The 27,356-nt window shown below is 40.2% G+C and overlaps 1 protein-coding gene across 3 annotated transcripts; it reads right to left on the bottom strand.

Moving 5' to 3' along the window:
- Positions 1-895: 895 nt before the first annotated feature.
- On the bottom strand, positions 896-26,227 carry mpp3a (MAGUK p55 scaffold protein 3a). 3 transcript variants are annotated; one of them, XM_085454839.1, is made up of 20 exons: positions 26,097-26,227; positions 16,702-16,764; positions 16,466-16,584; positions 15,140-15,217; positions 14,696-14,776; positions 14,333-14,470; positions 14,114-14,195; positions 13,066-13,151; positions 12,809-12,883; positions 11,801-11,997; positions 10,997-11,061; positions 10,147-10,167; positions 9,225-9,266; positions 6,561-6,626; positions 5,752-5,907; positions 5,552-5,632; positions 5,374-5,467; positions 5,182-5,290; positions 4,819-4,947; positions 896-4,480 (listed from the first exon to the last, which is right to left on the bottom strand). In XM_085454839.1, exons 2-20 carry the CDS (start codon positions 16,736-16,738, stop codon positions 4,301-4,303), a joined length of 1,836 nt encoding a protein of 611 aa, XP_085310965.1. In that variant the 5' UTR covers positions 16,739-16,764; positions 26,097-26,227; the 3' UTR covers positions 896-4,300. The 3 variants fall into 3 exon arrangements, with proteins under 3 accessions (XP_085310965.1, XP_085310966.1, XP_085310967.1); XM_085454840.1 differs by lacking the exon at positions 6,561-6,626; XM_085454841.1 differs by lacking the exons at positions 6,561-6,626; positions 9,225-9,266.
- Between the last annotated feature and the right edge of the window lie 1,129 nt (positions 26,228-27,356).

Here is a 27,356-nt window from a genome sequence, read left to right as displayed (position 1 = left end):
ATTTAATCTTAAAATAATGGGGGCAGATTTCCCGCATACAACTAGAGGGAGCCCAAGTACCACCAGTGGTAAGCGTACCACACTTTAAGAACCATTGAGATAGCAGAAATGAAATGCATTTAGGTATGTACACAAGAAAAGGAAACTGCTGATCTCCTGGGATTTTCCCACACAGGCTCATCAAAAACTGTAACTCTCATTTAGATACTAAAAGTGATTTTGTGATAGCCTTTATTAGAGAAAATGATTAGTGCAGCTTGAAGTTAACGTTGTATTTTTTTGTGATATCTTTATTGTTATTGTTGATAGGCGGTGCCGTTCTCCACTGGCCCACAAGGACAGTTCTTAAATTATAATAAATGACTGGTCATTCAAATGAAGTGTGCAACTGCTGACGGAAATGAGGATACTGTGTTTAAAATTCCAGTTTTCGTCACATAAAAAGAAACTGTCATCATTGTAATAAATATTTGATTTTCTAATCAACATTATGCTCAACTGCTTCATTAGATTGATGATCACGCACATCTCTAGTTCCTGAGTTCCACTGCCACATCATAGGAATGGAAATGATGGTGCTCAGGTTCTGGTGAACTGCATTTAAATTCCTTTCCAGGACCTTAGCTTGTTTTCAACTTATTTATCACCGTGACAGTAATCTCTCCACTTATCAGAACACCAGAGAAACAGTGGTGATAGAATACAAATGCGATGTGTTGAGAGCTCTTTGGGACCAAAGGCAGGACTCCTGGCAGTGTTGTAGATTGCACTGGCACTAAAGAGAGTGAGTGACAGGTAAACGCACACATTCAACATTTTGACATTAAAAATGTCAGTGCAAGCTGTAGCACTAAAAGCAAAACCCACCAAACTGTATTTAAATAAACACTGAAAGTTTGAATCAGCTAGCTTTATTATGGCACTTTGTACATGTCAGGATACAAACTCAACATTCTAGGTTTCTTGGTTCATATAGCACATAAAACAATCAAAAACATTATTTCATTGCATAAAAAAAGACAGAAGGGTTCTGGAAGCTGCTTAGTTTTTTTTACCACACATACAGACACTTACATTCAATCAAATCCCAGTCTAGTAGTGACAGTTTATCTGAAATTTTCTCCAACCAGTCATTTCTTTTTGTAATCACCAGTGAGACACAGTCTGAGTGTCTGATTGGTTTTCTGATTTTGTGTCATTTAAGGACAGGTTGATATTTTTCAGGCCTGTCTTAGAATGATACAAACAGCTTTTGGGTGTTATTCCCCTTCTGTACACTGGTTCTCCTTCTAAGTGAAAATTGTTTCGCGTATAGAGTCAATGAATGTTTTCTAATGATAAGGAGGGGGCACAATAGAGTTCAAATAAAACTGCCCCGTTCCTTTTTATTTAATAGCTTGTAACAGTTTTCATATTACTTAATACTCTCAGTCGTTAGTTTCAGATTTTCATTAACACATCTTTATGTTCATTTTTGTAGATTAGGGTCACATTTGAATTAAAAAAGATGAAGCATGATGTAATTTAAGCTTTAGTGTTCTCAGTCATATCCATCCCTATGCCTGTCAGTGGCTATGTCTATCTTTTATGTACAGTCTGTTGTTCTGGGTCCTCTTAGTTAGCTTACTGAAGTATTTCTTTTACAAAGTTGCCTTGTGTTTTACCAGAAATCATCATAAGCTGAGGTAATTTTATAAGAGAATTTACTTTGGAAGACTTAGTAATTGAATTTTGCTTTTGCCTATTAAAAACTGGGCTAGATGTTTTCACAACCAGTGGAGGGAAATGTTAAAATACAGCTGAGAAATTATGAGTGCTGGTAATTAAAATAATAACTTGACCCTTTTCTTTCATTGACGTTCGGATTAAATCCATTTTAGACTTTATATAGGTCTTTATATTGGAAGAGCTCAAAGTATGATATATAAAATATTGATATGTGAACTGTCAAATTCAGATTTGTATGACTTGAAGCAGATGAAGTAGAAAATGACATCATAGTAAAGAAGGTGAAATGATGGCTAGCCTGCTTATTTTCTGACTCAATAAAAAAACTGGTTCTGTTCTAATTCAGATTTTCCGGACACAGTGTCTTTCAGCGCAACATTACAACAGTAATGAAAAAACAAATGAGTACTCATCACTTCTGCAGTCAAAAATACAGATATCTGCAAGAAAACTCTACAAAATCCATTTCTGCATGTAAAGGAGCATCACAGATTGGTGCATGTAAACACACTCTGACATCCATCCACACAGACTTTGTGCACAACATCATTTTACACACAAACTCATGTGGGTTCCCAGGGATCCAAGGTAAACAGGTTGCATTGAAGTGCTACGAGATCTTTCGTTGGCACGAGAGGAGTAACTTTTACAGTATTTACAACTGCGGTTAAATGATCAGTTTTTTTCATGCATTTCTTAAAAACAAACTCTTGTAGAAAATACTTTTTTCACATTCCGTTTGATTATTTTGTTTTGTTTTTGTTTGCGTGAAAAGAATGCATTAGTGTCAAATGATAGTCACTTAACTTTGCGTGTATTTATTTTGTTCTGGTCACTGTGTGATTATACTTTACATGATGCATGAGCAGTAGGAATAAACAGGAAGCATTCTGCAATTGGCATTGAGTTGAATAAAGCTTTGAAATTAAGAAACATGCTACCAAAAGGTACTCCAACAGGAGTCACAATAAACTGACTGACTGAGCAATCCTTTGAGTGGGAGACCAAACCTGACACACTCAGCTAGAAGTGCAATAGTTTGAGGAGTAAAACATTTGGGCTATGCTTTTTTTAACGAGTCCCATATTTTCAACAAAGTAACTAGTTTGCTATAAATTACCAGAACAGCTGCAGTTAATGAGAAACTCCACATTTTCTTCAAGATGAAAAAGTCTATTAGCTGATATCAGTATTCATCACTTTTATTAAAACTGCAGTTTAATTATGAAGTGCCAGGCATCAAAGAGTCATTTGTCAAAGATAAGCATTCATTCATTTCTGCCACCTGTTATTAACTTGGATGTCTCTTTGTAATTGTCACCTGTGCTGGGAATTATTTTTTTGTATTTCAGCCTCACAATAAACTACAAGATACTCTATCATTTAAACATAACTGCTAAAATGTAATCATTTCAAACCAACTTAAACCATTCTTGACACACAGCACAGTCACGTCCCATCTAATCAAACGTGTTTTCAGTCTTTCTAAGAAATCATCATTATCATTACTGGTGACCAGTGCCGAACACTGGCACCAGTGTTCGGCAGCCTCACCTCCGTCAGTGCGCCCCAGGGTGGCTGTGGCTACAATGTAGCTTGCCATCACCAGTGTGTGAATGTGTGTGTGAATGGGTGGATGACTGAATGTGTAAAGCGCTTTGGGGTCCTTAGGGACTAGTAAGGCGCAATACAAATACAGGCCATTTACCATTATTATTTTTTAAGACAGCCAGCTCTTAAGAGGTCATATACAGTAGAGCTGTGATCCACCTAATTATCTGCCGGGGCTTCCTCTGTTTTCTATCTGTGGAAGCCTTGTGGGCAGCAAACTTCATTTATCCAACTTAAGATGAAGGAAAAGTGAATGTAGAAGGGGCTATAAAAATAACTCAATGTAAGAGGGTAAACCTTTAGGCTGAGGGGGCCAAAATAACTGTTTGGAAGGTTGCCACTATGTAAATCTATATTTTCTGCTTAACATCCAATTTTCCTGAAGGTTTATTTCTGCATGAATGAAAACCTTGCTTTTCCTAACTTTATAAACTCTTTCCAAGCTTAACAAATACATTTTTTTTTATCTATTATTAAGCTGGGGTTTTTTTTTTTGTTTGTTTTGGCCAGTCTAAACTGTGGAAATCTTTTGGAGAACCTGTTGAAAAAATATGGGACTGTTTAAAAAAAGAGAGCAGTACCAAACATTTAAAACTACAATTTCCATCCTTGTCTTTGAACTAAATAAATTGAAATCAAAACCTGAATAAATATGACAAGACAAAGTAGTGATTGTTTGAGGAAGTAAGACTGTGACTTTTGGGCTAAATAACCAACCTGCTTTAAAACTGAGGTATTCCTCTGACATCATTCTCTCCCTTTGGTGCCTCGATTTTTGGCTGACTGACCAGCCCTGTAGCATTCAGAGGACTATGTAGAGGAAGTTCAGCAGACTCCAAGGCTGGCCAGCAGGCCTTTAGAGAAGAGAAGAATATCAGCTCTCTGGGAGAGGACCAGTGCAGGGTTTGGTGAACAGACTGTGAAGTTCTTCTGGAACGATTTGTGGAGTGCGTTGGTAAGCTTAGGTCCGCACCCAGCTGAGAGGCACCCAGAAGGACTCTCTCTCCAGCCTCTCCAAAATACCTCGCAGTTCTGCACAAGCACTGGCCGAGTCCTCCTTGATCAGGACACGGTCCACTAGGTGTCCATACTGCTGATCAATCTGAATGGCAGACTGACGCATCTCCTGAAGGTCTTCATCCTGTTGAAGAAAGGCAATTAAAGAATTTTCTTGTCTTTACAGTGGATGTTGTGGATTGATAGTGTCCTTTGAAAAAATACGCTAATATATATTGATGTTAGTGATCATTTTCTATCTTTTGTGTCACATCAGTTTTGCACTGGCTTAATGCTCCAGGAGTGATATTCTATAGTACATTTGTATAATGAGATTGCTGCGTATTTACAAAGCTTGTGAGTTGATAAGAATTGTGCAATACTTTTGATCTATTAAGCAAAAGAATGCATGACAGGCCCAACTACATTTAAAAAGAAACTTTTAACAGGACGTCTGTTACTGCTTAGAGAAACATGGCTCACTGTAATGCGGCCATGCTCGCCCCCTCCTGGGGAGGTGGCTGCACTGCGACGACGTCTGCTCTCAGGAACACGAGGCTTGACGAATATCACATAAGGCTTGAACTCCGATGTCCGTAGCCTCTTTAGAGCCTGGAGTAGTGGAAGGTTTACATCAAACAGAGAAAACAGAGGTCAGGAAGGAGCTGGGAAGAAGCAAAGTCAACAGCTTGGTGAGCAGGCCTGACATGACTGCCTGCCCCTGCCCACTCAGGTACTCAGTAAAGTGCTGCTGCCTGCAGACTAAGTAACTCATTGTGACATGTTATGACAGTGGATTCTTTGGATGAACATTAAACAGGATGTTCTCTGTAATGTGACCCTTACCTCAGGCTGCACATCTACTATACACATCTTATTCTTGGCCTGCACAGAGCGGATAGCCTCGATACTGGTGCCGTATTGGTTCTCCTTGTATTCACCGTGCTCTATGAACCTGTGCAGCAAGAATTAAACCTTTTCTTAAAGACACAATAAACCAAACTTGCACGACTCAACATGGATTCAACGGAAACATACTTGTTGTTCAAAACATCTGCATCAAACTGCTGTTTGGTGACAAAGTGGTACTCTACACCATCCTTCTCATGCGGCTTCTTGGGTCTGGTTGTATCTGTGGGAACACAGGAGTACTTTAGTGATATTTCTAGAGTTTTGGCGATTCATTTAGGCAAGTGTAAAATGTGGAGTGACTCACGCGGTACAGCTACTGCATAACGATGTGGGTTTTCAGCAATCACCCTCTGTTTGAGTTCATTAATTCTTGCTCCAAGAGAACCTTTCGGAAACAGATGGTGAATATACATGTGAACAAAAGGACAGCATGTTGTAACACAAGTTGTAGTCCACTAGATGTCGCAATCATCAAAGGAGTCCTTTTGTGCTTTTCAGTCTTACCAATCAGAACCACCAAGCGGGGCCTTTCATTTGGCCTCTGCTGATAGCGGGTCACCTCCTCATAGGTCAGGAACTCTGGTTCTCCAGGATCAGAACCCTCTCCTGATGATCCCTGCCTGTCTTTACGACTCAGGCGGAAACTCCTCCGCAAACCAGCTACAGTGAGGTCACAGATGGGAAGGAAGAAGAAACAGAAAACAAGAGGTCTTTGGTCAGATGTACGACAACATTTACTAGTGCACAGCAGTTTGATAAAGTTGTGGACAAACACCTTTTGGATAAATTAAAGACCAACCCACAGATCATGCATTAAAAACCTTTGTATAGAGTGCACATGGATGAATATAGATCTATCCTATTGAAAGTGCAAATAGTTAAATATTTGATATATAATATTATATATATATATTATATATCAAATATATTTAATATATCAATTCTAATATTTGATAGTGTGAGATATACTGTAAGTAGAAGCCAATTGGATGTCATGCTTAAACTAAAAATTGGATCACATGCAGCTGACAGTAAATATATTAGGTGAAAGTCTGTTATATTACATATTTTGATAATTTTCGCATTTAAAAACTGATTTTAGTGACCCAATGTAAATACCATTTTGCTTTTATGTATTAAGAAAAAGCATGCTGCTTTCAACAAGGCTACAGTGCTGAGGCAGGACAGACAGGACAACCTGGCCCTGGGAGACGCCACGTTAAAAGGAAAAGACTGGATCTCCCATGATCAGGACTGTCTGTATCCTCCCCTGTCAGTGATGTGTACCTGCAGGAATGAGCCGGGCACTGTACCTGAATAAAATTCCCAGGAAAACACCTGGCCACAGGAGGGCGCCACTGCTTTACACTTAGGAGAGACTATAACTGGCGTTAGAGCATCACACAACCCAGCCTCACACCTCCACACAGGGTGAACAAGCAACAAACGTGCCTGGTTGAGTGTGCAATGCGTCCAACGCAGCAGGGCCCTCGTGGGTGGGGAGAGGATGGGGGAAGGGGTTGATTCTGAGGGTAGGGGTAAGCAGTGCACCAACCAGAGCAGCAGGGACAGTTAGTTAGATGCAGGGCAGGAGGGAGGGGCAGGTTTAAGGGGATCCAAACACTGCAAGGTGAAGGCGGTGGGGGGAGGGATGAGAATGGGAAGGGTTTAACAGCTCCAAGCAGGTTAACGGGAAGCACAAATACTGTTTACTGAAGTATTTTGTGTTACAGTGAGAAAGGGCTGTGTTTAGATCGCTCCTTGTTGTCACACTTATTACAGCAGCTCACAGGATGGGGGAGCAGATGAGGGGTCAGGCTGGGTTAAAGAAGGGTGAGGGAGTGAAGGTCAGCGGAAGGCTAAAGAGCACAGGAAGAAAATTGGGGACTCCTTTTTTGCCCTCTTCCAAAGCGTAACGTTAGTAAAGATTGCTTATTGCAACATACCTTTGGCCTAGTTGTCCATTTAAATACAGTAAGCAACATTTTATAAACTACTTTGTCGTTAGCTATTAGATTATTTTATAGATTTGTATTATTGAACTATATGCTACACATTAGCCAGCTCAGTATGCTAGGAGTTCATTTATACTTATATCAAGTAAAAAAATCTTTCTCTAACAGTTTCAGTATTTAGTGAATAATAATAATAATAATAATGATAAAAGTAATAATAAAGGCAAGAACAAAACCAGCACATTTGTTGAATTTAAGTCCTACTGAGGTAAAGATATAGTAAAAAAATAAAAGTTACACAATTATTTTTTGCACTACTTTTTTTTCATGTTATGTCAGTGTTACATTTGCAAAAAACACTCACCGGCCACTTTGTTAGGTACTCTACTTCAACTGGTCGTTAAACCAAATATCTAATTGGTCAAAACATTTTGGCATGTTGACGTGCTCAAGACGACCTGCTGAAGTTCAAACCGAGCACCAGAACGGGGATTAAAGGTGGTCTGAGTATACCAGAAAGAGCTGATCTATTGGGATTTTCTCACACAAACATCTCCTGAGTTTACAGAGAGAAAATATCCAGTGAGCTGCAGTTGTCTGGGACAAAATGTCTCGTTGATGCAAGACGTTAAAGAAGAATTGTCAGACTGGTTTGTGCTAATAGAAAAGCAACATTAGCTCAAATAACCACTCGTTATAACCAAAGGTATGCAGAAGAGCATATCTGAATGCACAGCACTTTTAGCCTTGAAGTAGATGGACTGCAGCAGCAGAAGACCACACTGGGTGCCACTTCTGTTAGCTAAGACCAGGAAGGTGAAGCTGGAAGTGACATGGGCTTAGTAAAACTGGCATCTGACATTAGGATGCTAAGGTCAGAATTTGGCATAAACATGAAACCATGGAGCCATCCGGCCTTAAATAAGGAGGATGTTGGTAATGTAAGGGTGTAGGGGATCCCAAATCTAATTTAGTACCAAATGAGCATCATTTAAACACCATATCCTCCGTCTATCCGCACAGTGTACACATCTTCTGGCTGCTTCCAGCAGCAAAACATATCATGCCAAAAAGCTGAAATAATCTAAAACTGGATTCTTGACCTGGCCTCCACTGTTCCCAGTTCCAGAGGCATTAGAGCACTTTTTTAGATGTGATGGAATGAGAGACTCACATCATGGAGATGCAGCCAACAAATCTGGAACAACAATGATGTGATGCCATCATGTTAATATGAACCAATATTGCTGGTATGTTTGCAGCTCCTTGTTCATTTTTATTCCGCTGAAGAATTAAGGCCAAAGGGGTCCAACCCAGCAATAGCACTAACAAAGTGACCAGTGATTTTATGGATAAACGTCCAATTAACAATGTGCAAAAAAATCCCCCACCTGAATGTGGATTTTTCAAATTGTCCTTCCATGACATTGAAAGAGATGCTGTGGAAGCACAGTAGCTTGAAATCGAAAGTTGTGCTTTAAACAGCACCAAGTAGCGAGCTGTTTTCTCTTTTTTCCTTCAGGAAATTTCTAACAAAATAATAACTTGTTTTGCATAATGTAGAACTGTACAGTCTGCACCACAGGAGCTGACACAGTGATGCATCCCTAAACTCTCTCCTAACTAATTATTCAGTGGAGTCTTCAAAGAGGCAACTCTGTTACTAACACCTGCTGTGAGTGTGAGACGGTACTCCCTACACTTTCCTTTGCCCTTCCTCACTTTACACTGTAGCAGTTAAGTGTCTCACTCACATGCATATCTACCGTCTCTTCAGCTATCAGAAATGAATCACTGACCCTCATCTAATTTCTTGGACTGCTGTGAAAACCATCTTTTTTGAACTTTCAAAACCTTCACCCTTGCTCTTATCCCTCAACCCTGGCCCCCGAAGAGACAACCTTCCAAGCAGTTATTTTGGCCCCCAGCCCAAAGCACCCAGGGAACCAGCACACAGCCAGGCTGCAGCAGGCACAGAGCAGATAGGGAGAAGGAGGTGGAGAAAGATGTGCACACTCTCACCTATGTACTGTCCATTGAAATAGCCCTCACAGTCACAGTCCTCTGTAGGGAGGCAAGCAGGGAAAAGAGGGGGGTAAGCATAGGGTAAGAGACCTGGAAGAGTTGAGGAATAAGGGTTGTGGAAGAGTTTAAGAAAGGGGTGGGCGGGCCATGGTAGCTGTAGAGGGGAAGCAGGGCCCAACGGGCAACAGGCAGGCAGGCAGACAGCAGGAGGAGAGAGTGGAAGGGCAGCCAAGAGATGATGAAGATGTGCTGTTAGAGGCAACAGCCACTAAACAAAGGCTTGATAAAGAGATTTAAGTAGAAGGGAGAGAAGAGAGATGGCTCTACATCTGTATGTGAGTCAGCTATTAGACAGATCTCTGTGTACACACACGCAAACAAGCTCTGTGTCCCCAAAGATGTGCAGCTTGTGTACAAACTGCCTATACAAACCCATCTGTAATTCCTAAGCAAAATGTGTGCTTTCTACGCTTCTTTAATAGACTAAAGGGGAACAGGAAACGTTCATGTAAAGACAAATATGGAAAAACAAAAGACAGATAATAAGAGGTGAGGTTGATGCAAGAGAGGGGTGGAGGTATTGTTCTATTCAACAATCTCTGCTAGACGAAAGTCTCCAGGGATGCTGTTCTGCCTGCACCTTACCTGATACAAAAGAAACACACACACACACACACGTACACACTCAAACTAGCCACACAAAGAATCTCTATTCTGGTCTGGTAACTAATGGTAGGAGGGAAGGAATTAAGCTGGAAGCTGTAGAAATCCCAAATGCACACCCCAGTAGCACACATGCAAGCTTTACACACACACACACACACACACACACACACACGAATATGCACACAAACGGCAATATTACTCTGTAGTTTGTGTTTGGTTGTTTTGCTGTGTTTGTGGCTGCACATATACCAACCTTTATCACATCCTGGATCATCTGATGCAGCAGTGAAGGGCAGAGTAACATGTTAAGCACGGTTAAAGTAAAAATTATTTTGTGCTGATAATCTCTAGGAACGTTGGAAATTTGTTACAGAGGAAAGCTAGTCTAAATTTAGGAGATTGGCCTTAAACTGACGTCACTCTGAGACGAGGAGGGGGACCCGCATGTTAAAGCCCCTGCTGGGATTGGGTGGAATTAATAAAGAGAGCTGGGGGAGTGTGGATGGAGGCTGAGACAGAAGAGACCTCGCAGGTTTGCTGCTGTGCAGCATAGCAGGGCTAGTTGCCATATTGCTAAGCTCTTGTTGTCTCCACGCAGCTCCCGCCTAATCGGATCGCCTGCAGCTTATGTGCCACGAAGAGCCACCGCTCACATCATCCACTCACCTGGCTGTTTACATGAATCCACTATAGTATCAACTGGAAAAGTGAGAAGCGCAGCATATTAACAGGGCTTTGTTTCCCACTGGACGACTGTTGTTACAGAGTCTGAGTTAAGCTGAATTTGCAGCCTGCTTACTGGCCAGATGGACTGAACATGAAAGAGATTAATTCATATGTGTGATCCCTCCCAGTGTCTTTCTTCCCCTCCAACTCTAATCTTTTTTTCAAAACCTGTCTACACTGCAGCATTTAGGGAATGTACAGTTGATACTAATGGCTGTGAGAGTTCTAATTAATAACCAAAAAAAGGTTAGAAAAATGAAAGCCAGTGAAACAATATAATCACAGTAGAGAATGGAGAGCTGATAGTGAGAGATAGTGTCAGTCATAAATTGTTACTATAAAAAGATGCACTGAAATCCTAGGAAGCAGAAACTTACAGAGAGACTTTTTAGGGGATTTTGGATTCGGGAGTGTGCCCATTTTCATCCTGTAGGCCAGTCGCCTGGGGAAGTGTGCAGTGGAACAAAGAACCAGAGACGATAAAGGCAGAAAGAGAGTAAGCAAAAAGTAAGGGGGGACTGTCAGGACTAAAAGACGTGAATCTGAAAAGGCAGAGGAATATACAACACATGGATGGATGGCTTTATTATGAGGGCAGAGACAAATAAGACAGCAGTTTGCACATTTTTTGTGCTTACTTTGTGATTGGACTATCCAGCCTATCCAGCAAGAAATGGCAACAATCACTACAAAAAGACATCTGGGCCTATTCAGTAATCCATCCCTGATGAGCAGACCTGAGCTCATGCCACTTTTGTTCAGTGACAATCAATGTAATCCAGTTTTACCCTAATCGGTTTGTCCCAAACATGAAAAAAAAAAACAATTTTAGGTAGTTCTGAACCATATCTCTCTCAGTGTTTAAGCTATGGTTATTAATCCACCAGATGCTGCGGTGTTTGGCTGGAGATCAGCTGAGATCATTTTAACAGCAATTTTGACACTTAGAGTTTCAGCGCATGCCTATTCAAGTCAGAGTTTCAACTAAATTTATACCACAATGATCTGATGCTCTATCTAATCACAGTTGACCCTTTAAAGTGGAACACATGAATGTGGATTTAAAAGATTATTGTCTGGGTAAAATAAATATCCGTTGGTGTATGGGTGAACCGTTCAGCTTCTGTGACATCAGGCTCATTTTAATTGTGAAGACAAGACCTTCTTCTAAGCGTTCTCACCTCTCCTGAAACTGTTTGGATGGGATGAGTCCAGCACGCAGGTTGCTGTCTCCCACACGCTTGGCCTGCCACCAAGTGGGGTCATCCTGCGTCACAACCTGAATGATGTCTCCTCGTTTAAAGGGAAGTCCCGCCTCCTGGCAGGGTGTGGCCTTGTCTTCCAAGGGGATGTAGTCAAACAAGGCTCTCATATACACCTGGAGTCAAATGCACAAGGTGGTGGAAACACCATATTTTAGGGTTTAGAGTTATCTGAGCAGAGTGTCCTGGATGTAAAACACAGGGCAAAGTGAGAAGGTGATTGTACCACAATTATATTTAAAAATTTAAATATAATATAAATATTATTTGCTGAAATTAAATGGGGTTACCACAGGGTTACCATCTTTCATGTTTTATTCAGTGTAAACAGACACTGTCGTTGCTTAAATGCCAAAAACCACATTTGAAATCTCCTTGGATTTGGACTTTCAGCAGTTCACACAAAGACTGAATATTATGTACACTGAACAAAAATATAAACGCAACACTTTTGTTTTTGCTCCCATTCCCCATGGGATGGACGTAGAGACCTAAAATTCATTCCAGATACACAATATAACCATCCCTCCCAAACAGTGGTCACAAATCAGTCCAAATGTGTGGTAGTGGGCACATCTGCTATATTGAGGTAATCCATCCCACCTCACAGGTGTGCCACATCAGGATGCTGATCTGACATCATGAGTAGTGCACAGGTGTACCTCAGACTGCCCACAACAAAAGGCCACCCTGGAATGTGCAGTTCTTTGCGCTATTGGGGGTCTGGGGACCCAGAACCGGTCAGTATCTGGTGTGACCACCATTTGCCTCATGCAGTGCAACACATCGTCGCATGGATATTTTTGTTCAGTGTAAATCGTAGCGCAATAAAAGGTGTTTCATTTTTTGTTTTTTCTCTCCCTTGCACACTCTGAATACTGAGTGCAGATCAGAGGAAACCCATCCATCCATCATACTTTATCTCACCTTGCTCTCCTTCAGCCGGTCCTCCTCTTTAATAGCGGGGATTATCTTTAGAGTGATGGAGCCCTGGGACTGGGACTGGATCACAAATAAACAAGAGCATGGGAAGATTATGACTGCATCCTTACATTAAAGACAAACACTGAAATATAATACGCTTAACTGTCAACTTGCAGTGAACTTTATTTTTAATGGATAAAAGACATTTGTTTTTTTAGTGGAGTTATTCCAACATTCACATGTCCTTCTGTCCATCTTACCAACAACTGACTGATCTCATCAGGCCTCTTGTGGATCACAGAGACCCCGTTCACCTCCCTCAGCTCATCTCCTACATGCACCAAACCTGTGAAGAGCGTACATGCTGGATGAGCTGGCAGAAACATCAATGATGTTCAAAGAGACTTCAGTGTGCTTCCCGGGTCTGTGGGGTTTAGCATTTGTATCTTAAGATCAGCGCTGTTGTTAGATCCTCAGATACGAGCAGCTTCTGTCCTCGGCTGCGATCTGTTTATCTGCAGCCACAACAATGCGACCAAAGAGCACGAGAGAAGGGGGGTCGATATATTTCTCCCTCAGGATAGAAGCACAGAGCCCACGATATTATACTGATGAGCATTTTTTCATCACTTGACAGCAAGAAAAAAAGATTACTCACTGCTTACTTTCATTCTGTAGTTTATATTTTCCTGGTGTAACCACTGCACGTTGTACACGATGACTTACTAATGAAGAGGTTTTTGCTTTTCCAACAACTGTGCTGAATGTTTTGTCCTGATGCAATCTTTCTACCAGAGGGTTCATTAGAACATCAAGTTTTCTTGGCTTATTTTAATGAAATTATTTATCTCCTTCTCGCTGGTTGCAAGAAGAAAACTGAAGCCACACCACTGTAAAAATCAGGAGGCTCTTGAGGCATCATGCTGGGTCAAGGCTACGCTACATTACTGCAACAGCAGTTTGGTTTCATGCTGGGCCTGTTTTTCTTCATGACAGTTTCCCCTTTTCTGACTATTAAAAACAACAGAAACGCAGCAAAGAGTACACTTTTACTCAATTGTTGGTTTTATAAAGACAGATACTGACATCATTTATAAAAGTAATTCTTCTTCTTGTGAATTGATTGTTGATTAAATTTATAACGTGATAGATCTTTATTTGAAAATAAAAATAGAGAACCTTTAAAAAATGCTCTTAGTTTCTCCCCTGATAATCATATAACATCCTCTTGCTCATAGGCTGGTACCACAGATATTGTTATAGTAGTTATAAGATATACAAGCTTTTAGAAAATGAACAGCATTTTACCACTTCGATCAGCTGCACCTCCCCTCATTATCCGAGCCACTATCACTGCTCCAGTGGCTTCGTCACGCCTGATGGTGGCTCCCTAGAGTACAAAGAAGTAACAACTCCATTAGCAGAAGAGGCCAAAGGTCTCCGTCCCATAATCCTTTCCTGTTTCATCTGCTTCTCTTGAAGGCTCTCTAGTTTCATTCCCACTCTCGACTTTACGTCACAACTCACCAGAGGTTCTTTGTTCTTTACCAGCCTGACAATCTTTACAGATTCCTCTTCCAGATCGTCCTCAAAGTCGTCCGGCAGCGGTGGCAGAACAGGGTCAAAGTTCTTCTGAGCTACAGTGTCATGCACTGACAGAACAGCCTGATGGGACAGAAAACATACATGCTGAGATTACAGTGCTGACGTTCAGCTGTCGGGAAGCACACAAAGCAGTCTGACATCTGCCCGAGCTTGTGAACTGCATCAGAAATGAATTTTCAGTTTGATATGAGTGCAAGTGAAACAACCCAGCACAACAGGAAGTGAATGAAATCAGAGTTTGTGTGTCACTGCCACAAAATCTCCACTAATTGAAAATGTGTTTACCTTAAGATGAGGGGAAAGTAGCAAATTCAGCAGCTCCTTCTCCTCTGTGCTCATCGAACCACTCTGTAGCTCCTCTGCCACCTGCCAATCCCAATACACATGAACTCTGGATGTGTATACTAGTAACACACACAGTTTATTGTAGAACAACAGAAGACAGATTCAGAGATGCAGAGTGGGAAAGATAAGTGGAAAGCACCTAGGGTCAGCAGTTTGCTCTTCTGATAACTGGTGAGAGCAACAGGGCAGCAGGATATGGAGTTTCATTAGAGGAGCACTGGGATGATTCAGCACTTTGAGAACATTAAAATTCACTTTTCATACCCACATTGCTTCTCTGTCGGAGCTAACTCATGGTGACTGAATGCTGTGCCCAAGTGGAAAAGTAATTTACAGTATGTGTGTGTGCGTGCGTGCGTGCGTGTGTTTGTGTGAGGAACTTACATCCTCTGCCAGAGAGGAAGCACTGTGGAGGACAGGTGTTGGGCTCTGTCTCTCATACTGTCTCAGCTTCTCGTGAATCTAGGAAAAAACACAATCAGTGTATAGAAGGAAGAATTTTAATAAAGTGCTGCATAGTTAGGCCAAAAGGTGAAGTACAGTAATATGATATTCCATAACATGTATCAGCTTCATGCCATTCTTTTCCAACAGCCACAAAACATAAGCATAAATCCGCTGGGCTCAAATCAACTAGATATAAAAAACAACAACAAATGAACACAGCCACCATGATTGGTTCAAGTTCTGAACCAACTTGTCCAAGGTATCCATGCCCTAAAGCAGGGGTGGGGGAACTCCAGGCCTCAAGGGCCAAAGTCCTACAGGTTTTAGACATGTCCTTGATCCAACAGCTGATTTAAATAGCTAAATTACATGTCTTGAAGTTCTCCAGAGGCCTGGTAATGAATTAGTCATTTTATTCAGGTGTGATGACCCAGGGTCAGATCTAAAACCTGCAGGACACTGGCCCTTGAGGCCTGGAGTTCCACCAACCCTGCCCTAAAGTGTACCTTGCTTTAGCCTTTATGGAGATCATAGATCAAGTGAGTTGGATCCTTTTACCAAGTACTTTTATACAACCAAAACAGTCACCCTCTGTATGTCAGTAGAAAGAATGGCTAAAAGCCAGTTTGATGCACTGCATTATGGGAAACTATGTCCATCTTTTATCTACAGTCTATGGTCAGTGTACATAATCCTGACTATTCTACCCATCGCTGTAATATGTTACAAGTAGAATGACCTACCACATCGAAAGTAAGCCAAATAAAAAAATAACTGGTATATGCTTTTGATTCAGACTGAATGCTCATATAATTGAGATCAAATGTCTTCAGATGCTTATTTTATGTCAGGAGCATACTTCCATGAAGAGCAGACCTCCGATGAAAGCTGTGTGATCTGGTTTTATTTCCAAATTCTGCACTTTTATTATCGTGCACATCAAAATGATCAAATTTTAGGATTTGTTTTGAGTTTTGTTTTGTTTTTATAAAATTATGCCATCTGTAGACCTATAGACAGACTATAAAGACATTGGGAGCATTTTGGCATGATGCTACTGTAGTTGCACCGTTTCACAAAGAAACTAGATACCAATTTCCTGTTCCATGAAGTCAGGTAGTAATCCAAAAAAAAGAAAATAAACCTTTACTGCATAAACAAATAATAGATGTTTCAATTTAGAAATTAGTTATCCAAATAATTATATTACAAGTTATCATTTGTAAAGCTTGAACCATCCTCACAAGAATCATAATTCCTCACCTTCATCAGGTATCCCAAACTCCTCTCACTGAAGACATCTTTGAGGAACACCATGTCCTCTTTGTGGTTGGCATCTGGCCGCAGCTGAGAGGTCAGCAGGGCCAACGTTTCATGTAGCCCTGCACAGGACATGAATTAGAAAATCCATCATGTATATTAGCATGAACAGATGGGGCACAGCTAGCCTTGAGCAGTATGGACAGTATGTGTTGAGCATCTGCGCTCGCTTTTCTTACCCGCTCCTGCTGTGAGAACCGGCATGGCTTCTTTCATGGGTCAGTGAGGTGAGGAGGGGAAACCTGGGAGGGGAGAAAATATAAGTAGTATTTCCTCACACTTCCACTTGGACTCTGGCGGTTGCTTTCCGAGAAGTTTAATTGAGTGATTAAAAAAAAGAATTTCTTTCTTCCTAAAAAAATTAATGCAAGGGTGTGTTTGTGTGTGAGCATGTAGGATTGACGTACCTAGAAACCCATGTTTGGTAATTATAGCTGTACTTCATCCTCTTTTCTACTTTAAGCAATAAATCGGGGTTGCAATTTCCATTTTGCAGTGTAGTTACCTCATCTGTGAATGTGTAGGTGTGGATCTGAACGTCTGCTCGCATTATAGGGCAGTACTACTAAGATAAACAGTCACTGCTGGTACTATTAATCACACCGACTCTCATTAGGCTGTCTGAGCTTGTGTTGGTATGTGTGAAACGAGCAGAGTGGGATACTCTGGCACAAACCTGTGTGAAACAAGCAGTGTGTCAAACCTCTAAGGAAGAAGCTGCTGATACGAGGACTCGAAGGGATGCCTATCACATATTTACAGTACACTATGCTGTTGTAAATCTGTCCTCCTTGCTGCATAAAAAAGAGCCACCCTTCCTTGCTTGAAGGAATAATTTCAGTGATATAAAAACCAAAAGCCATCTATTGTCACAAGTCTTTTAATATAATTCAGAACAACTGAGGCTTATTTTAATTAAAAACAAAACAAGCAGTGCTTATCCCAGTTTGTCTTGAGGAATTTACCATCATAAATGAGACAGATGAGCGCAACAACTTTAGTTGGGATTCTCAGGGCTAAATGAAAAGTTAAAGTAACAAACGAAGGCAGCACTCTTCAGTATTCAGACCTGTGAGTGACTCAAAGATCTATTTAGTGTAAGCCCAGCACAGACTGCCGCATTATTGCAGTCCCAGCCAATCAATAACTTTGTCACTTGATTCAATATTCTCCATATTTCCTCACTTGGAAACCTGGATCAATATGAACAAAACAAAACAAAAAAAACCCACAGAGTCACTCATGTCACACTGTAATCTGATGACAGAACAACAGAAAACTGCAGCAAAGCCAAAACCGCAGTCTGTGGCTAAAACATTAACAAAGAGTATTAGTATTTTCAGTTGTTTCTCATAGTTATGTTGGACATTTATGAACTCTGGGACTTCTTTTAGTCATGTCAGGAAATGGCAAATTAGAAGATAGAGTTTAATTTTCATATTTCCTTTGTTTTTTTTCTCACTGTTTGCATAAATAACACTTTACACAGTAGGCCTATATCTCACAGTATGAGGCCCTAATATCAATCCATATATCAATCTGTCTGTCTACCTATCAAAGATGATCATACTTTAAAAGTAGTAACACCTAAGCAATGTGTTTTTCTAAACATACACAACCCACAAATCCAGTCAGTGAAAATAAATCCAAGAAGTAACGTTGGCTTCTGTACTGTTAGCACAGCATGTTAGCTGTTTTTTTTTTTACCGTATAATCTCAGTCACATTGAAGAAACAGGTGTGAAGCAGTGGATTTCCAGAGGCAGGTTTAACAGTAGCCAGTGGGGTGAAAGCAGTAAGCTAAAATTAGCAGGTGGATTTTCAAAATCCAGGCTGAGGATCCATCCAGTCCAGTTTGGGTCAACTGACATAAGGTGGAGGCTGGGCGGTGGAGTGACTGGGCCTCAGCAGTAGTCACTAGAGGACAGGTGATGAATAGCAAGTCTAAGATTAGAAATACAAGGGGATAAGGAGCTTAGAGCAGAGGTGAGATATAACGTTTTTTAGAGAGCTGGATCTTGTTCAGTGTTCAGAGACAGATTAGTCTTCCTGGTTAAATATATATATCTTTGTTTTTGCTGCAGTAATAATGGAAATATAATTATTTATTCTTCACTAGATCGATCCAGTTTTGAATCTTGGCTGAAGTACTTGTGGCAATAAAAGTTCTAGTGCCATCGACTGAGCCTGGTGAGTGTTCTAAATGTATTTTTAGATTTACATTATTTTTTATTTAATGTTTATATTGATAGAAAGAGTACTAGAATTCTTTCAGTGGAAAGTTAACAAGCTTGTCATATAGGGCTAGTGATTAAACTGGCTTGAATTTGTGTCATGTACTCAAAAGCTGAGTTACTCCAAAGCTTTCCTTTAGGTTCCCTGAACTTAAAATTATTGTGTTAGCTTTACTACTTCATTTTGTATCGTCACTCAAAATAATAAAGTTATTCTAAGTACTACCGTAACTTAAATATCTAAAGTAAACTGTACTTTAGTTTTTCTAATACAACAAGCTTGCGTGTTTATTTATTTATTGCAATACTCACACCTAATTCGATTTTACAGTGTAATATCTTAGCAATACAATTAAACCCTTCAAACTGTGGCAAAACTGCAACAAAAAGACTTAAAATTGTCTTTAGCACTATTAGAAAATGTAAATGCTAATGCTATAGGATATATGCTAATATAAAACCAGGTAGTCACACCAACAGTGACCATAGTGAGGATGTTAGCACGTTGCGATGAGCATTCAATTCAAAGCGGTGGATTACTACAGTGGCCAACCCGTGGTCATTAGGTGAGTCTGCAGTGACATAGAACAGCATTCATTCCTGTGTGCTAACAGAGCAGCAGTGTATTCTTAGGGTCTGTAACCTAAATATATCATCACTGATATGCAGCACGCAAGTGAAGACTTCTTGAATTAGGACAGAGCAACATCAACAAGCTGCAGCTGGCTCAGTTTCTCTTCATCTGCGCTGTTCTTACAGTTAAATAAATCACACCTGAACACGGATCTTCTGTTTCCGTCTGTATTTTGACATGTGCACCTGGGCCATGCATCTAGAAATTGGAATTATGTTGTTATGTACAGAGAGATCTTGAATCTCTGCAAGTGTGATCATCTTTGCCTCTTTTGCTTCTTCTTTCTGTCTCACTCCTCCTAAAGCATTTTTTAAATCTATTCAAGGCCTTTGATGGTTCACAATCAGAATTTGATTAACTTCAGCAGAGACAGCAGCGAGCTCATGAATAATGAACAGAGATGATATTACAGGAGGTGGGGGAGGCAGAGAGGGAGGGGGCTGCACTGTTTTCTGTACTGTCAACACAAGAGACAACCTTTTGTTATTAACTATGTCAGCTAGATTTTACTTCTTAACTCACAGGAAGAAAACAAAATGCCAGTTCTGTGTTTCTAGGAATGATAGACTGGCTTTAGTGGTCACTGTTTTCACTGATACATTTTTACATCAAAGAATGCTTTAAAGGTTTCCTCTCATCTCCTCACAACTATCTTCTACTTGATGAAAATTTAATATCCTCCTTTGTAATGAGCAAGCAGTTCATTTATATTAAATATATGGTTAGACTGTGCTTAAGTATTGATGCTTGTAGAGAATTACAGGGTCAGTCCTGCACATTTGATTAGATGTCTTTATCATTTTTAGCTTTTATCACTGTCTCCTTTTGATTTTTTTGTTTCTTTTGTGTGTGATTTGGACCACTTCAGAAGTCAGAACAGCAACAATGGCCATGACACCATGTAGCAAACATCTCATGGAGGCAGCCAAGCTACTTTAGTGAAAAGTTCCCGCAAGTGGGATCAATAATTAAGTTCCTACTCTGCAGCCTGACTCAGGCAAAACTGAACGCGCAGACATACTGGAGATTTTACTTCACTTTTACTTCCAGTGTCTGATAATAAAACTAAAAAAAACTAAAAAATACAGATCCAAAAATCCACAAATCTCCTTTAAACTGACTGCATTTTTTTTCTTTTGATGATTTGGGGTTTCTGCTTTGGGAAATATCTAATTCTGCAGCTGCTAAATACTCAGCGTTCACCTGCAAGCTCATCTATTAGTGCTGATGGTGGAACACAGTGGGTTTTAGAGGGGCTTGTTTTTTGTTTAAATTGACTTGGAAAAGGTTGTGAACAACTTCACAGTGACCTTAAAAACACTGTAAAACAAAACATGTAACTAAACTGATATGTGATGACTATTGTTGGGTTCATTAGCATACAAAGATTGATACTTGATCTGAGGCCTGTACCACAAACCAGGATTTTGTTTTATCCAGAAAATTTCAGGGCTCTTACCAGGTTACACTGCCATGATAACTTATATTATAATTACTATTATTATTGCTAGAGATTAGCTATCACCAAGTATGACATCACCCCTTACTTCAGAAAATAGTGTCAGATCTTTCAGACCTTTGTGCATGGATAGTTACTGGATTATTATTAATTATTAGCTATTATATCAATTGAACATTAACTAAGCCTATATTTGAATTGTGTTATTTATTAATTGTTAGTTCTTACTCGCTCTCAGTTAAACACGACCTGGGCTCCAGCTGGAAGGAAAACAAAACAAAACTGTCTTATGCAAATTTAAGAATGAATTTAATGGCGTACTTGAGTTTTCCTTGTCATAATAATTGGAATGTTGATAAGTTTGTTTACTCACAAAATTAGGATTTTTGCCAGCTTTTCTTCCTGCCATCAAACAGGCCGAATTTTTATTAACATAATAGTTCTTTTTCTGTTTTACTGACCAAAACTTTTAAAGCATAACCATGCGTTTATACAGTTCTTTTAACACTTAGCTACTATATAGTGTTTTTGCGCTCACATGTAGATTTATCTGAAGCAGCTGTGTTACTTTCATACCTAAGATCAGAAAGCCCTGGGTTGGCAAAGTAAGTTGATGACCAGCTTAGTGTGACTGCGTATCTTGATCTACCGTGTAGCGGTAAGTGATTCCAAATAATGGAAAGATATCCCGGGTATGTAGAACTTGCTATGTGTGCAGGATCCTGGAGCTTGACGTTTGTTTCCAAATATTTGACTCAGTTTAGAACTTGCTGTTTCAGCAGCTTACAGCATGTTACATGAATGTTTGCCTTTTATTGGTAATTAGAAGGATCTGTTCAGATCATTTGTTATCCCCAACACGCACAATGTCAAAATCCAAAAACAAAAGCGACTTGGCACGAAAGAAAATGTGTTCATGAATTTAAGATTAATTTGCTAAAAACTGCATCCAAGTGATATGTTTCTGAATAATTAAACTGACGATTGAAACTGCAGCTTTCAAACAATCAAAAGCTCGTGCTTTATTGCATCTCCCTTTGCTGCTCTTGTTACAATCACTGCATATGTATTCCTGCTAAAACATTTACACTAAGATATCAAAATATACATTATTACTATGTGCACTAATGTCAGCAATTATATGGTAAATAGAAGGTTCCTAGTTTTCTTCATTAACTTCTTCATTAAGTCAGGCCTTCCTGAGCATGCATATTACCTAATTGTTGAATTTAAATTTACTGTAGGTGTGGATATGATTACTTGTGGCTGTCTGTGTCACCTCATTAGACCTGTGTGGTAGACTGGTGACCTGGTCAGGGGTACCCAGTCTCTTGGTGGCAGTTAGGATAGGCCCCAGTCTCCACACAACCCCCAGCTGCCTAACTGGTTTAGAAAATGGATTGTTGCTAAAATTATGCTAATCAAAGTCTGTTTTTTAAATACTAGCTCTGCTGAAGTGGCAACCTCCAGAGATGAAAAATTGTGTACACAAGCCAAAACCACAAATAGCTGTTCAGTTCCTTCAGGGGTTGCATTTTTAAAATATCCCACTTTAAAAACTGAAAAGAATTAAACATGTTTGCTCTCCAGTAAAAACACAGGTTTGGTTTCAGTAGTTAATCTACCCCATCATAGCGACCGTCTGCTGATTGATTATCAATAACGCTCCATTTACATTGTATTAATGTTTAAGGATATGCACTAAAAGGCACACAGACACAGATGGAGATCCTTTCTTTATGTTCTGTATTGAGCTGTCTTTAAAGCAGTTTAGTTTTTTTTTAGGTTTTGTTTGCCAAAAATATGTTGACAGTCAAAATACCAAACTCAAAGCTAGAGGATTACACATGGGTGGCTATGTCTATCATTTATATGCAATAGTTTTATAGAACCTGGTTTTAAAGAACCAGTGTGTTAAAGTTAATCATCATTTGCTGTCTTACAGTATTAGTAGCTTAGGATTAATCCAGAAAGCTAAAAGCTAGTACACATACTACATATACTATGCTACGCATTAGTTTATAACACCTGTTTGCTTTTAACTCTTTGCTACCTCAAAGGTCAGTGTTGTCAAGACGTTTACAGCCGAACAGTGCATCAAATTCACAAAGTTTAAAGTTCCACTTATCAAATTCAAGGTCACGGGGGTTAAAAAGCATTTTTAAAAATGCTTTGATTAAAAAAGAAAGCATTTTTAATCAAAGCAAATCCAAAGATACTGTTTATGCTGCACATTCAGCATTCTGGTCAAAGTTTGTATCATTCACAACACAACTCAAACCCAGCCCATTAAGCGATGCTGAGTGAACAAACCTGCTACATGTGTAAACTTGGTGGAGATTTTAAACAACATTGTGAACATTTAATGTGGATTTAAGGGCAAAACCTCAGACTGCAGTGATGTCTTGTGCATTGTAATGATGTATTTTAGTCTGAAATTTCTTCTCATTTTGATATCTTGAGGCCTGGTATGAAATGCGCCAGAAGATCCACCGTCAACATGCATATTTATATCAGCCTCTTCTGTCACACCCTGAATTCTGAAATCCTGCACAGTTGAGTTCATGTTGTTGTAGCTCAAAACATCAGCAGGACTACAATCACCAAATCGCCCAACGTCACTGATCCAGAAATAGACTCAGACATTACGTTTTTTGCACTTTGTTCCAGCAAAAATGACGTTTGATGTCTCTTGAAATCTAGTTAAGAGCTTAACTGCAGATCACATAAACACGATGGAGTGGTGAAGCCACAGCTCAAAAGTCAGCTGACCAGATAACAGCTTTCGTCATATAGTATTCTTCTGGACTTTGCTAAAATGCAAACATTCCTATTACTGCTTTAATAACATAATCCTGCCTTAAATAAAACATTTAAAAATCAAAAATATTCTAAACAGCAATTTCAGTGATTTCTATCCAAAGTGATACTCACATTAACAGAAAACAAACAGGTTACACCCCGCGTGAGCACACAACCAACATACTCAGACATCCTCTATCTTCCTCCCACCACATCCTGCTCTCACTTTTCCTCTCTTCTGTCCTGATTCATCTTTTATCTTTGTTAGAACCACACAGCTGGTCCACAAGCCTTTTATTCCTCTGCATTCAGTCACGAGCCCCGGGGGTGGCATGATATCAGGCGGTTCACCATGAGAGTCACTGGCCCTCAAAGTACTCAGCGCACTGCCAAGAGCTTTATCAGGTCACTTCGAGTCTCTGTGACGCCTCATCCAGCAAAATCTTAGCCCTAAGAGAGCTACAGAGCAGCCACTGCTCTCCTGCAAGAAACAGAGGGAGAGCTTTCCTCTTTCCTTTAAAGGATCCAGGGTTTTGTAAGATTTTTCAATATAAAATGTAAGAAAATTGTTTCAAATCAGTCTTACTTTAAATATATTCAATTTAAAATAATAAATCTAATTTTACATGGAAACAAGACGACTTTTCACTGCTCCAAGGACGCAAACAATTAATTTAATTCTTTTAATTATTTAATTATTATTTAATTTGTTGCTATTACCTCCTAAATTTACAGTTTCCAAAAACATGATTTCTTTTAGACATTTAAATAATGGCTTTTTCAGGAAAAAAAAGTGCATTTTCATGACATGTATGATAAAAGATTTCCAGCAGAAGTTGGAAGGTATGGATGTAAAATTTATATCCTGCTTGTTCTCAAAGGTTCCAGGTTCTTTGTAGGTAAGGTGTTTTATAGGTACACACGAGTCTGTTCACATATGAAATAAGCTGCTCATTATGCAACTGACAGAATTATATTTCCATTAAAGGCCAACAAACAGGGCTAAAACTCTCTTTGGTAATTATTTTCAATAACAAAGAACTGATTTGCCATCATAAATATTATATATTTCATACAGTATTATCTGGAATCATTCAGACTGTTGATTCCTGTCACAGTATATTTCCATTCAGTCATCGTGGTGCTGCTTGTTATTGTTTTTGTGCACAGAGACTATGCCCTTGCTCTCTGTGTATATCCGAAGATGTTACAACACAAAATAGGCCAGCTGCAGTGCTTACTGTGAAGCCTGTGTGTAGGAATCATTAGAAACCCCCTCTTGAACATAGCAGTGCTTAATGAAAATGCATTGTCTACTTTGCTGTAATATGCCTCGGTATAGATACTAAAGCAACAAATGCTTGGTCGAGCTGTTCTAAGTGTGCTGCCTTTCAGAGACTGTTTCAGTTTGCCAGATGGCAAGGGTCAGCCCTGCTTCAGGAGCATTCGGTCTCTGTCTGTCCAGTGTGCTTTTACAGTATATTATTTCTGTATCATGTCACTAAAAAATGGATGTGAGGAACTTGTAAAGAGGAATCATGCCGGGGGTTAAAGGCTCGATCTGTATACAGCTGCAGCTGTGTGTGCTCCACTACAGTATTCCACACATAAAGACACAGGCAGTCACACACAGACACACACACTGGAGAATCCGTGCTGGTCTCTACACACACATAGAGCTGAGAGCAACATCTCGGTGAGCACATGATTGAGCGGCTTGGCTTGTCGCTGAATGAACACCGCTCACATACGGCTAATCCACTGAACTGACAGTAATGGGAGGCAATACTAAGCATCTTTGGCCAACATCCAAAATGTTTTTCACACACACACACACACACACACACACACACACACACACACACACACACACACTTCCCAGGCTCACACCATCACTTCTGCGCAACCACAAAAACCTCCCATCATCTAATCTCATCTCACAGGAGCAAGCAGAGGGTGTGGCCAGACAGAAACTTATATCATCTCCAACATGGAGGGAAACTACTGATGTTGACAGCTGACACACTCCTGCTCCTGCACACTGTCACACAAAAGGCTCCCCCCTCCTAAATCCCCCTACACCCACTTCCTGAATTCTACACAGCAAAACGGAGGCAGATGTCTGCTATCTCTTCCTGTTTCCACTTCTCTTCCACCTGATCTCTCTATTCTTACTTCCTCATGTCTGTAGAGCATAATGCTGCCCATCCCTCCCTCCCCCACACCCCTCCTCTTCCTCTCTCCTCCATCTCTCTGCATCACCCTGCAGTGCTACAGCGCTCTGCTCTCCCGACATACAGCGTGCCGTCAGCTGGCAGACAGAGGAAGAAAAGGAGAGCTCGCACAGGGTAGCAGAGCATCCTTTCTTCCAGCTGATACCCTACGTTCACTCTGAAAAACAGAAAGGTGTTAAACAGATCAATGTGGACAGAAGCTGCCTTCTTACCTTCGCTTCTCTCCGTATCTCCTCCTCTCTCTCCGTTTGTGTCTCCTGACTGCAGCCACACTGTTTGTCTCGCTCTGAATCCTCTCCCTCCTCCTTCTTTCTTCCTGCTCTTCTGGCTGCTGGTCTCACAAACCTGCTACCACTGAGTGAGCGCCTCTCCCTCTCTGCCTCGTGCCCTCTCTCAGCCCTCCCCTCCCCATCCTCCTCCCTTTACATTTCTGATGCTCTTTCTGCTAACAACATCAGTAAAGAATGCCAGAGTGGGGTTAAGATTTTACATTTTTCATACTCAATGCCCCTGAGTCTGCTATCTAATCTTCTTTTTTCAGGGGGTTGTTAGAATAGACCAGCCTTTGTAATATGAGTTGCATTATTTAAGAAAAGAAAAAAATAGATAAAAAACACAAGTATGTGATAATGAATGAAAATATTCTGTTGAAAATGCCATTAAAGCTGTACTTAATTAGCAATGGGTGAAATACTGTGCAATATCTTCAAGGTTATGTATTGAGAAATATCACCAAATTCTATTGTTTTTCATCTTGTGTTTTAACACATTGTAACTAACAACAGGTAAAAGGGAACAATTTGGTGGAGACCAAAAGCAGAGCCAAAACTACAGCAGCCAAAATTGTATCTACAGGCAGATAGAGCAGTCTGATTACACACTTTCAAAGTCTTTCAACTAGGGTTGGTTATAGCCTTGTTGATTTAACATCTCAAGATAGATTTTAAAAATATCTATATTTTTAGCTGTGTGACTCATTTGTCAAGAAAGTAATAGCAGTAGAACAAAATGGCACAAACACAATGCTGCCAAACAATCCACATATTGTTTTATTCAATATAATATTTTCTCCTTTTATTTTGACTCAATTTCACTGTCACATGTTGTGGTTACTTACTGGATCTGATTGGCTGCCACTAACAGGGAGTTCCCCTCCCCCTCCTCTCAGAGCCAGGCAGGATGAAGCTGAGCCCACATCCAGTTAGGGAGCGGCTGCTCGCTTTGTCTGCATGCATGCTGTTCCGAGTGGACACACACACACACACACACACACACACACACACACAGACTTTCTTTCTTATGATAATTGGGGGCGTTCCCAGTCCGTGTTTGTGGATCTCTTCTGGGGTTTTTTTTTTTTTTGGGGGGGGGGGGGCAGCCCTTTACAGCTCTCAGTACACAAAGAAGTGAACTGCATGTACAAATATGGCATGAACATGCCAACAAGTGATTTAATTCAATCACAGTGAACT

Source organism: Copadichromis virginalis, linkage group LG4 (assembly GCF_057382275.1).
Source record: "Copadichromis virginalis isolate Kocher_CV1m ecotype Utaka linkage group LG4, C_Virginalis_male_GT1.1, whole genome shotgun sequence".
In the NCBI taxonomy this organism is placed as follows: Eukaryota; Metazoa; Chordata; class Actinopteri; order Cichliformes; family Cichlidae; genus Copadichromis; species Copadichromis virginalis.
Note: the sequence above shows the minus strand (reverse complement) of the source record. Positions and strands in the feature narration are given on the sequence as shown.

Bases quoted from the DNA above. Each gene is read 5' to 3' on its own strand.
- mpp3a (XM_085454839.1), bottom strand. From the start codon at position 16,738: ATGAAAGAAGCCATGCCGGTTCTCACAGCAGGAGCGG. The intron at 16,585-16,701 runs GTAAGAAAAGCG...TGTCCTGTGCAG, and splicing joins GGTTCTCACAGCAGGAGCGG to GGCTACATGAAACGTTGGCC. The intron at 6,627-9,224 runs GTGAGAGTGTGC...CGCCAGTTATAG, and splicing joins TTTCAATGGACAGTACATAG to TCTCTCCTAAGTGTAAAGCA.